Source organism: Chelonia mydas, chromosome 11 (assembly GCF_015237465.2).
Source record: "Chelonia mydas isolate rCheMyd1 chromosome 11, rCheMyd1.pri.v2, whole genome shotgun sequence".
In the NCBI taxonomy this organism is placed as follows: Eukaryota; Metazoa; Chordata; order Testudines; family Cheloniidae; genus Chelonia; species Chelonia mydas.
In genome coordinates, this window is record NC_051251.2 from 46,710,391 (window position 1) to 46,723,050 (window position 12,660).

A 12,660-nucleotide genomic window follows, 5' to 3' on the forward strand; every position below is an offset into this window, starting at 1 on the left:
CCTAGAATGCTAAGGCCAAATTCTGCATTGTCATTGGGCTTGATCCTTCTCCCACTGACAATCAATAAGAAAATATCAGGCACCTATATTACATGTAACCCCAGTGATATAAACTGTGTGTACAAGGTGTATATCAGGGCATAACTTGAAAACCCATAAAGCCAACTCTAAACTTGCTATTTTCACAAGGGTTTTGTACTCTACTGACTTAACAGACAGAAGTCTTACATTATATTATTACCATTTCCTTCCTCATTCTCTGTCTTTTAAAACACAGAGTTGACACTCAGGACTAAACAGTGTCCCGAAAGGTAATTGACAGAGATGAAATGTGTCCATTTTAATTCTGAGTCAGGACTAACAAGTGTCTAACTAACCAAATTTGTAGCGTGGAGATTCCTTACTGAAGCAATGTCAAAGGGCAATAGTATAAACACTGCAAGTTAGGATGAGTGTATGAACTTGCTTCAGCTGCCAAAGCCAAGAAAACAAACAGAAGCATTGCGACATTGTAGCGGTGCAAAGTGATAGCAATCTCTTGGCTGCCACAGGCTCTATGAGGACCAAGTGAGGTTGGGGTGTTCAAGAGTGTAAGGATAAGGCCTTTTCCTGTAGCCATATTGTAAGGCCTAAAGCCTAAGGCCTTTGACTGCAGCCATATTAGGAGAAAGAAAAGAAGTACTTGTGGCACGTTAGAGACTAACCAATTTATTTGAGCATGAGCTTTCGTGAGCTACAGCTCACTTCATCGGATGCATAAAAGTGGAAAATGCAGTGAGGATGTTTTTATACACACAGACCATGAAAAAATGGGTGTTTATCACTTCAAAAAGGTTTTCTCCCCCCCCTCCACCAAACCCACTCTACTGCTGGTAATAGCTTATCTAAAGTGATCACTCTCCTTACAATGTGTATGATAATCAAGGTGGGCCATTTCCAGCACAAATCCAGGTTTTCTCCCCCCCCTCCACCAAACCCACTCTCCTGTTGGTAATAGCTTATCTAAAGTGATCACTCTCCTTACAATGCGTATGATAATCAAGGTGGGCCATTTCCAGCACAAATCCAGGTTTTCTCTCCCCCCCCCCCCACCAAACCCACTCTCCTGTTGGTAATAGCTTATCTAAAGTGATCACTTTCCTTACAACGTGTATGATAATCAAGGTGGGCCATTTCCAGCACAAATCCAGGGTTTAACAAGAACGTCTGAGGAACGGGGGCGGAGGGGGGTAGGAAAAAACAAGGGGAAATAGGTTACCTTGCATAATGACTTAGGCTCTCCCAGTCTCTATTCAAGCCTAAGTTAATTGTATCCAATTTGCAAATGAATTCCAATTCAGCAGTTTCTAGCTGGAGTCTGGTTTTGAAGTTTTTCTGTTGTAATATCGCAACTTTCATGTCTGTAATCGTGTGACCAGAGAGATTGAAGTGTTCTCCGACTGGTTTATAAATGTTATAATTCTTGACATCTGATTTGTGTCCATTTATTCTTTTACGTAGAGACTGTCCAGTTTGGCCAATGTACATGGCAGAGGGGCATTGCTTGAACATGATGGCATATATCACATTGGTAGATGTGCAGGTGAACGAGCCTCTGATAGTGTGGCTGATGTTATTAGGCCCTGTGATGGTGTCCCCTGAATAGATATGTGGGCACAGTTGGCAACAGGCTTTGTTGTAAGGATAGGTTCCTGGGTTAGTGGTTCTGTTGTGCGGTATGTAGTTGCTGGTGAGTATTTGCTTCAGGTTGGGGGGCTGTCTGTAGGCAAGGACTGGTCTGTCTCCCAAGATTTGTGAGAGTGATGGGTCGTCCTTCAGGATAGGTTGTAGATCTTTGATAATGCGTTGGAGAGGTTTTAGTTGGGGGCTGAAAGTGACGGCTAGTGGCATTCTGTTATTTTCTTTGTTAGGCCTGTCCTGTAGTAGGTGACTTCTGGGTACTCTTCTGGCTCTGTCAATCTGTTTCTTCACTTCAGCAGGTGGGTATTGTAGTTATAAGAATGCTTGATAGAGATCTTGTAGGTGTTTGTCTCTGTCTGAGGGGTTGGAGCAAATGCAGTTGTATCTTCGAGCTTGGCTGTAGACAATGGACCGTGTGGTGTGGTCTGGGTGAAAGCTGGAGGCATGTAGGTAGGAATAGCGGTCAGTAGGTTTCCGGTATAGGGTGGTGTTTATGTGACCATCGCTTATTAGCACCATAGTGTCCAGGAAGTGGATCTCTTGTGTGGACTGGTCCAAGCTGAGGTTGATGGTGGGATGGAAATTGTTGAAATCATGGTGGAATTCCTCAAGGGCTTCTTTTCCATGGGTCCAGATGATGAAGATGTCCTCAATATAGCGCAAGTAGAGTAGAGGTGTTAGGGGATGAGAGCTGAGGAAGCGTTGTTCTAAGTCAGCCATAAAAATGTTGGCATACTGTGGGGCCATGCGGGTACCCATAGCAGTGCCGCTGATTTGAAGGTATACATTGTCTCCAAATGTGAAATAGTTATGTATGAGGACAAAGTCACAAAGTTCAGCCACCAGGTTTGCTGTGACATTATCGGGGATAGTGTTCCTGACGGCTTGTAGTCCATCTTTGTGTGGAATGTTGGTGTAGAGGGCTTCTACATCCATAGTGGCCAGGATGGTGTTTTCAGGAAGATCAGATTGACAGAGCCAGAAGAGTATCCAGAAGTCACCTACTACAGGACAGGCCTAACAAAGAAAATAACAAAACGCCACTAGCCGTCACCTTCAGCCCCCAACTAAAACCTCTCCAACGCATTATCAAGCATGTACAACTTATCCTGAAGGATGACCCATCACTCTCACAACTCTTGGGAGACAGGCCAGTCCTTGCCTACAGACAGCCCCCCAGCCTGAAGCAAATACTCACCAGCAACTACATACCACACAACAGAACCACTAACCCAGGAACCTATCCTTACAACAAAGCCTGTTGCCAACTGTGCCCACATATCTATTCAGGGGACACCATCACAAGGCCTAATAACATCAGCCACACTATCAGAGGCTCGTTCACCTGCACATCTACCAATGTGATATATGCCATCATGTGCAAGCAATGCCCCTCTGCCATGTACATTGGTCAAACTGGACAGTCTCTACGTAAAAGAATAAATGGACACAAATCAGATGTCAAGAATTATAACATTCATAAACCAGTCGGAGAACACTTCAATCTCTCTGGTCACGTGATTACAGACATGAAAGTTGCGATATTACAACAGAAAAACTTCAAAACCAGACTCCAGCGAGAAACTGCTGAATTGGAATTCATTTGCAAATTGGATACAACTAACTTAGGCTTGAATAGAGACTGGGAGAGCCTAAGTCATTATGCAAGGTAACCTATTTCCCCTTGTTTTTTCCTACCCCCCCCCCCCCGCCTCCGTTCCTCAGATGTTCTTGTTAAACCCTGGATTTGTGCTGGAAATGGCCCACCTTGATTATCATACACAGTGTAAGGAGAGTGATCACTTTAGATAAGCTATTACCAGCAGGAGAGTGGGGTGGGGGGAGAGAAAACCTTTTGAAGTGATAAACACCCATTTTTTCATGGTCTGTGTGTATAAAAACATCCTCACTGCATTTTCCACTTTTATGCATCCGATGAAGTGAGCTGTAGCTCACGAAAGCTTATGCTCAAATAAATTGGTTAGTCTCTAAGGTGCCACAAGTACTCTTTTTTTTTTGCGAATACAGAGTAACACGCTGCTACTCTAAAACCTGTCATATTAGGAGAGCAGCAACCATTAGCTGAGAAGCAGGAAGTCACATCCTCACATTCCATCTAAATTACATTAAAACATAATATCAGGCTGTTAAGAATGACACCTCATCCTAATAATATCCTCCATCACCAGATAAAGAAACAGATCTTAAGCTGGTTAAGGAAATCTTAGGTTGATAGCATTCTGTCTGGCAAGAAACCAATTATCAATAGTTGTGGTTGTGAAACCCCATTTCTTTATTGTTTTGTCTTTATGGTCTCCACTTCTCTATTGTTTGTCTGTATGATCTCTGTCTGGTTCTTTGATTGTTTCTGTCTGTTACATAATTCATTTTGCTAGCTGAAAATCAATTAAGGTGGTGGGGTAGGATTGGTTAGAGAATTTTGTTACAATATGTTAGGATTGGTTAGTAAAATTTTAGTATAATGATTGGTTAAGGTATAGCTAAGCAGGACTCAAGTTTCACTATATAAACTGGGGTCCAAAAGGAAGTTCTTTGGGAACCAACTCCAGAACACAGCCCTATCAGAGCTGCCAGACTTCTGCCAAGGACACCATGCAGAAACTGGAGTCCCCCAGATGGACCTGATCCTGACTGGCCATCAAGAAAAGTTCATCTGTTTTACTGGGATTGGGAGAGGTGAGCATTGTATGTGTAGACTTGGCATTCTGTTTTTGGTGATTGTTAATAAATAGAGGATAAGGATATTACTGCGTAAGGCTCTTTCACTAGTAAAAGGTCCTGAAAACCCGCACATAATTACACCCTGAGCCCTAGGAATTGGGTAAGGGTGGGTACTTAAATTGACAGGGTTATGCCCGAGCCCTAGGAACAGGGTAAGACTGGGTGCCCTATAGCGTAAGGTTACGTAACCTGAGCAATAGGATCAGGGTAAGGGTGGGTGCCTAAATTAAGAGGGTTAGGCCTTGAACCCTAGGAACCGGGTAAAGGTGGGTGCCCCTAGACTGTGTGAGTAACAGAGAATTTTGTGCGGGTAACAAGGGATGCGCTGGTTCAGTGCAGTCCCTTACCCGCGGAGCCTCAGCAGAGATTAAAGCTGCAAAACCTCCAGGGCAAGGGGCTGGTAATGGAAACAACACTTGCCAATCCTTGTGAATGAATACACTTCCAGGTCACTTGGACACTCTCATCACTTCCAGGGATGCTCAAGCCCAGGGCAAATTAAGAGAAGACTCTCTCTAAACCCTTTTTGCTTACGTAGGGAGAATCATCTGCATATTATAGCCCATTTTCCTTCGCTGAGTTCTAAGAAGAAAGGAAAATGAATAGGCTGCCTAATCCACATGTTCAATATGTGCTGCTAAACTACACTATTGTTCCCTGGGGAGAGAATCCCCCCAGCTAGAAATGGCCCCACACCAGAACCCCAGATACTGATTGAGATTTGTGTCATGGTATGCATCTCAAATCTGTCTGCAGAATGGATCACATGCCAAATCCAGGTATCAGAAATTTGACAAAGCTCTCATTTACACTGTGAGTCCCCAATTTTGGTAGTGATTATAGCTGTGATTTTCATGCACCCTCTACAGAGACATGAGGTTCAGAGCCAGTTCCCGAGTTTGGGCCCATCTCTCGATAAAGTCCCCTTTAAAATGATTGACATCTGTAGCACCAGTAAGCCTGCATCTAGATACCCATAGATACCTATATAACGGTGAGTTTGAGAAACTAAAGTGGCTGAGTTCTGTAGTACTTCTTACCATGATACCAGTATGAAGCATTATGTAATGCACAGTTTGAGTAACATCAGCTGCATGGATCAGATTGTGGTATGGATTTTTGTACTTGCTGTAACCAACCTCCAAAGCTTCTGCAAATGAAATAAGACTGGGCACAGGGATCTGTGAGAAGCAAACATTAGAATAATAAGCTATGTTTCTCTTGCAACAGCTACAAAGTCAATGGTGTAATAAATAAAACGTAAATTAACACACAGTGCAACTCCGATGCACCAGTTCACAAATATCCAGGTGATGGGGCAAATTACTAAAACATAAAGGACTAGAACCTGAATTGCACTGGAGGAATTCACGGACTGGTCTGCTCCTGTTCCCTCAGGGGACACATTCCCCTGCTTACACTACGGGCAATGTGGGATCAGCCTATCGGGGGAATGGACTGTACCCAGATAGGTGCAGTAGGGGAGCACTCCCCGTGTATGCCTAGGAACTCATGAGGCATTCACGTAACAAAGGTATGACACACAGGATTACTAGTAGAGGACTGATCTTCATATCCTGGCCCCAATCACCTGTCCAGGAGGTCAGGGTTACAAATGGTGTTCCCTGACTTCAATAGCCTCACACTCCCTCAATGTGGGCCTCACATTGTGCACAAGGTAGGGCTGTGAAGTACAGGCACAATCTAGCTCTCTATTTTTTTTCCTGCAATTAAATAATAACTTTTTCCTAAGACAAGACTCCTAGAGATTTTGTAAAAAGAAAAGGAGTACTTGTGGCACCTTAGAGACTAACCAGTTTATCTGAGCATGAGCTTTCGTGAGCTACAGCTCACTTCATCGGATGCATAGCATATCGTGGAAACTGCAGAAGACATTATATACACACAGAGACCATTAAACAAAACTTCCTCCCACCCCACTCTCCTGCTGGTAACAGCTTATCTAAAGTGATCATCAAGTAGGGCCATTTCCAGCACAAATCCAGGTTTTCTCACCCTTCCCCCCCCCCCCCACATACAAACTCACTCTCCTGCTGGTAATAGCCCATCCCTCTTTGAAACCTCTCTTTATAATGCGCATGATAATCAAGGTGGGTCATTTCCAGCACTAATCCAGGTTTTCTCATCCACCCCCCACCCCCCACACACACCCCCCTCCAAAAACCACACACACAAACTCACTCTCCTGCTGGCAATAGCTCATCTTACAATGTGCACAGCAATCAAGGTGGGCCATTTCCAGCATAAATCCAAGTTTAACCAGAACGTCTTGGGGGGGTTTGTAGGAAAAAAACAAGGGGAGATAGGCTACCTTGCATAATGACTTAGCCACTCCCAGTCTCTATTCAAGCCCAAATTAATAGTATCCAATTTGCAAATGAATTCCAATTCAGCAGTTTCTCGCTGGAGTCTGGATTTGAAGTTTTTTTGCTTTAAGATAGCGACCCTCATGTCTGTGATTGCGTGACCAGAGAGATTGAAGTGTTCTCCGACTGGTTTATGAATGTTATAATTCTTAACATCTGATTTGTGTCCATTTATTCTTTTACGTAGAGACTGTCCAGTTTGACCAATGTACATGGCAGAGGGGCATTGCTGGCACATGATGGCATATATCACATTGGTGGATGTGCAGGTGAACCAGCCTCTGATAGTGTGGCTGATGTTGTTAGGCCCTGTGATGGTGTCCCCTGAATAGATATGTGGGCACAGTTGGCAACGGGCTTTGTTGCAAGGATAGGTTCCTGGGTTAGTGGTTCTGTTGTGTGGTATGTGGTTGTTGGTGAGTATTCGCTTCAGGTTGGGGGGCTGTCTGTAGGCAAGGACTGGCCTTTCTCCCAAGATTTGTGAGAGTGTTGGGTCATCCTTCAGGATAGGTTGTAGATCCTTAATAATGCGTTGGAGGGGTTTTAGTTGGGGGCTGAAGGTGACGGCTAGTGGCGTTCTGTTATTTTCTTTGTTAGGCCTGTCCTGTAGTAGGTGACTTCTGGGAACTCTTCTGGCTCTATCAATCTGTTTCTTCACTTCCGCAGGTGGGTATTGTAGTTGTAAGAATGCTTGATAGAGATCTTGTAGGTGTTTGTCTCTGTCTGAGGGGTTGGGGCAAATGCGGTTGTATCGCAGAGCTTGGCTGTAGACGATGGATCGTGTGGTGTGGTCAGGGTGAAAGCTGGAGGCATGTAGGTAGGAATAGCGGTCAGTAGGTTTCCGGTATAGGGTGGTGTTGATGTGACCATCGTTTATTAGCACTGTAGTGTCCAGGAAGTGGATCTCTTGTGTGGACTGGACCAGGCTGAGGTTGATGGTGGGATGGAAATTGTTGAAATCATGGTGGAATTCCTCAAGGGCTTCTTTTCCATGGGTCCAGATGATGAAGATGTCATCAATATAGCGCAAGAGAGCTGAGCTCTCGTCCCCTAACGCCCCTACTTTACTTGCGCTATATTGATGACATCTTCATCATCTGGACCCATGGAAAAGAAGCCCTTGAGGAATTCCACCATGATTTCAACAATTTCCATCCCACCATCAACCTCAGCCTGGTCCAGTCCACACAAGAGATCCACTTCCTGGACACTACAGTGCTAATAAACGATGGTCACATCAACACCACCCTATACCGGAAACCTACTGACCGCTATTCCTACCTACATGCCTCCAGCTTTCACCCTGACCACACCACACGATCCATCGTCTACAGCCAAGCTCTGCGATACAACCGCATTTGCCCCAACCCCTCAGACAGAGACAAACACCTACAAGATCTCTATCAAGCATTCTTACAACTACAATACCCACCTGCGGAAGTGAAGAAACAGATTGATAGAGCCAGAAGAGTTCCCAGAAGTCACCTACTACAGGACAGGCCTAACAAAGAAAATAACAGAACGCCACTAGCCGTCACCTTCAGCCCCCAACTAAAACCCCTCCAACGCATTATTAAGGATCTACAACCTATCCTGAAGGATGACCCAACACTCTCACAAATCTTGGGAGAAAGGCCAGTCCTTGCCTACAGACAGCCCCCCAACCTGAAGCGAATACTCACCAACAACCACATACCACACAACAGAACCACTAACCCAGGAACCTATCCTTGCAACAAAGCCCGTTGCCAACTGTGCCCACATATCTATTCAGGGGACACCATCACAGGGCCTAACAACATCAGCCACACTATCAGAGGCTGGTTCACCTGCACATCCACCAATGTGATATATGCCATCATGTGCCAGCAATGCCCCTCTGCCATGTACATTGGTCAAACTGGACAGTCTCTACGTAAAAGAATAAATGGACACAAATCAGATGTTAAGAATTATAACATTCATAAACCAGTCGGAGAACACTTCAATCTCTCTGGTCACGCAATCACAGACATGAGGGTCGCTATCTTAAAGCAAAAAAACTTCAAATCCAGACTCCAGCGAGAAACTGCTGAATTGGAATTCATTTGCAAATTGGATACTATTAATTTGGGCTTGAATAGAGACTGGGAGTGGCTAAGTCATTATGCAAGGTAGCCTATCTCCCCTTGTTTTTTTCCTACAAACCCCCCCCAAGACGTTCTGGTTAAACTTGGATTTATGCTGGAAATGGCCCACCTTGATTGCTGTGCACATTGTAAGATGAGCTATTGCCAGCAGGAGAGTGAGTTTGTGTGTGTGGTTTTTGGAGGGGGGTGTGTGTGGGGGGGGGGGGTGAGAAAACCTGGATTAGTGCTGGAAATGACCCACCTTGATTATCATGCGCATTATAAAGAGAGGTTTCAAAGAGGGATGGGCTATTACCAGCAGGAGAGTGAGTTTGTATGTGGGGGGGGGGGGGAAGGGTGAGAAAACCTGGATTTGTGCTGGAAATGGCCCTACTTGATGATCACTTTAGATAAGCTGTTACCAGCAGGAGAGTGGGGTGGGAGGAAGTTTTGTTTAATGGTCTCTGTGTGTATATAATGTCTTCTGCAGTTTCCACGATATGCTATGCATCCGATGAAGTGAGCTGTAGCTCACGAAAGCTCATGCTCAAATAAACTGGTTAGTCTCTAAGGTGCCACAAGTACTCCTTTTCTTTTTACGAATACAGACTAACACGGCTGTTGCTCTGAAACTAGAGATTTTGTGTGATAAACTGGGTTTCCACAATGAGGGTGAAACTTTAGTTCAATATCATAATAATGATACATAATAAAGTATTGTGCACTTTGATACCACGCTTTAGGTGAGCATCTCAAAGTGTTTTACAAATATGAAATAGTTAAGTCATACAATATCCCTCAGACAGCACTGTAATGTAGCCTCCTCTAGGGTGGCATGTGGCAGGTGTTTAACACTATGCCATTAAAACAATTTAGAACAGGAAGAGGAAGTGAAAAATATAGTACTCAGCTGAAAGCCCAGTGAGGATTTAGGTCCACAGATTGTGATCTAAGCTATCTCGAGTGCTGAGGACCACACTTTATGTGTCTACCAGCACAGTGTCTCCTTCCCAAGTCTGGGACATGGGCTCAGTACCTAAGTCATAAGGAAGCAAGCTACTTGTGCACTTTTTGCATCACTCTGCCGTGCACTGGGGACTTCCTATCCAAAAGCTGAAGACCTGTTAAGCTTTCAATCTTTGTCAGGATCTCAACAGCAGCAGAATGACTGTAGACAATATTAGGTGGAACTTTATTGTTATTACAATGACTATAGTCTGATGTCTTTTAAACTTTGCAATTCTGTACTTCATTTGTTCAATAAAATATACTTTTAAACATAACCCGATTTTTTAATATTTTAAATATGCATGTCTTATTTTTATATTTGAGTCTTGTGTGATGCTTCTGACCTTGAAACGGCTCATAAGGTCATATCTGGTGAACAGCTCGTACATCATGAATTTCAGACTGTGCTCTCCACTTGCTTCATTTAGGGCAAACACATCAAATGACCATTTATCAACATCCTGCAGATTAAAAAGAAATAACACGTTCATATGTTTAAATAGGTCCCAGCTAATAAATGGAAAAGTTTAAAACAATATCTATTTCCCCAAAATCACAGGTTCCTTTTACTTCATGTTACTCATACTAATGGTTATTCTAATGCTAATAACAAACCTAGATAGGAAAATTATTAGAAAAAAATTCTTGTATCCTGAGTTATATAATTGTGGGATAAACTGCTAGTTGTTTTGTATGTTCACAATCTAAGGCCCTGATCCTTCAAACACACGAATAACTTTACACACATAAATTGTTCCATACAGAATTCAATGGAACTACTTGTGTGCTCTTTTGCAGAGACTATGTCATAAATACTTTTAAAAAATCATGGTAAACACTATAACATTTGTCTTTTAGGGAAACAGATTACATTCTACCTTCTTGCTTAAGAAATACCATTGTCGACTGTATATTGTAGCTAGATACAACATGATTACTCTTCCCCCCAATCCCAAAAAAGGAAAGACACGCTGCTCTCTGAGACACTGATTTCTATTATAATTTGGAGCTGATAAAATCATGACAGGTAAATTTTATAAAGCAATTTTCTACTCAAATTTGTCCTATTGTTCTAATGATATCTAACTGAAATCACAATGAAATTGAGATGTAATAAATATAATCCTATGCTATTTGTGAATTTTTCAATATGGCTTTTATCTCTTATGCATATTCATTTCTACAGTACCATATATGGTCATACATGGTCAGAAAAAGCACCCTAATTTCATCCTAAAAAAATCACTAGCACACATACAAATATATTGAAATTACACAATGACTGAACTGATTTCACCTTAAATGTTACTATCACTTCTGCTGGGTATGCCAAACCAACCAGGTTAGAGGTCCTTCGGTACATCCTAAAAGAACAAATGCATTATTTATTAGGTGGTACTTATGCTAACTTTTAAAACATTTCTTTTTTCAGTTCTCTTTTATAATTTCTGAATTAAGGGCCTAATTCAAAACCCATTCAACTCAGTGGGAGTCTTTCTATGAACTTCATGGGCTTTGAAGGAGGATCCTTTGTACTACAAAGTGTGAATTTTTGTCTAATAATACATTGCTAGGAACACTTCTTGCTCCTCTAAGTAATTGTTGTAGCTATTCATATCATCTCATGTGAATAAGGAAAATATGCTATTTTAGTTTAGTATTGTCATCAGTGCCATTACCACAGATTCACCTGCTTTATCTCCTAACAAAAGGATGGCCTACATGTGGGTTTCAGGTATTAAAATATTCAGGCACAGATCCTCAGCTGGTGTAAGACAGTGCTGCTCAATTAATTTCAGTATGAAACCATGAGTATCAAATAGAACTAAGTTAATTGTGTTATCACTTAAGTAAATGTGAAGTTGCCAAAGATTGATCATTTGAGTTGTTTGGAATAGAGATTTGGATACACAACTATCTCTGACCCATTGGAATACAATTTATCTAATGTAAAAAAGCAACTTTAGACCTGGGACTATGGTTGATTCACCAAAAGACACTTTTGCAAATATTCTCGTCCACACATAGGTAATGGTCCTCATAAATGCTGTTGGAAATGTAACTCCCTTTGTGCTACTTTAGCTCATATATTTTGGCAGTCCTCCTGTATCAAGAATTTCTGATAAAGGGGTGTGTGTCAAAGGACCAATTTCATATTGGATGCTAAGTTGGAGTTTCACTGAAGTTTCACTCTTGGATATATTCTTGATACCTGGAAATTACCTGGTAACAAGGCAGCGTGGTTCCAGTGTGCAGCTTTGGCTGAGAAAAAATTAATCCTGCAAAAATGGAAAAGTCGATCCCCACCAAATATTGATACCTGGCTCAGGGATATAGCTGACATCGCAGTGAATGAACTGGCATTTCGCAGAAAGGGAAAGCCCAAAAAATTCAAAGCAATTTGGGCTGACTTTTTAGAGGTCTATGATTAATGTACACCCTGAAGATAGTTATGCCACTTCCCATCCCGTCCCCTCCCCTCCCTTTATCCTAACCCTCTTTATTTACTTTGTGTATTCTGATCAATCTGGTATTTTGGTATATTTGTTGTATTTGAAAAAAATTATACAAAATTATAAATAAAAAAGTAAATGTTGAATCCTTGGCACATTTTGGTGTATATGGGTCTAAGCCATGGAGTTTGGGTCCAGAACTTTCCAAAGTTCAAGAGGATTGGTATCTAGGGATTTCATTTAGATCTCAGTACAGACCATTAGAGAGATGAGGTGAGGATG

General features: G+C 42.4%; 1 protein-coding gene across 8 annotated transcripts in view; it reads right to left on the reverse strand.

Annotated features, from left to right (window-relative positions):
* Positions 1-12,660, reverse strand: part of PDE1A (phosphodiesterase 1A) — a 373,600-nt gene that overhangs the window by 66,480 nt on the left and 294,460 nt on the right. For all 8 annotated transcript variants that reach the window (XM_043524996.1, XM_043525003.1, XM_043525004.1 and 5 more), the window contains 3 exons: positions 11,223-11,289; positions 10,270-10,386; positions 5,463-5,603 (listed from right to left, as the gene is read on the reverse strand). In XM_043524996.1, coding sequence (XP_043380931.1) covers positions 5,463-5,603; positions 10,270-10,386; positions 11,223-11,289 — 325 coding nt within the window. The remainder of the gene's footprint in view (positions 1-5,462; positions 5,604-10,269; positions 10,387-11,222; positions 11,290-12,660) is intronic.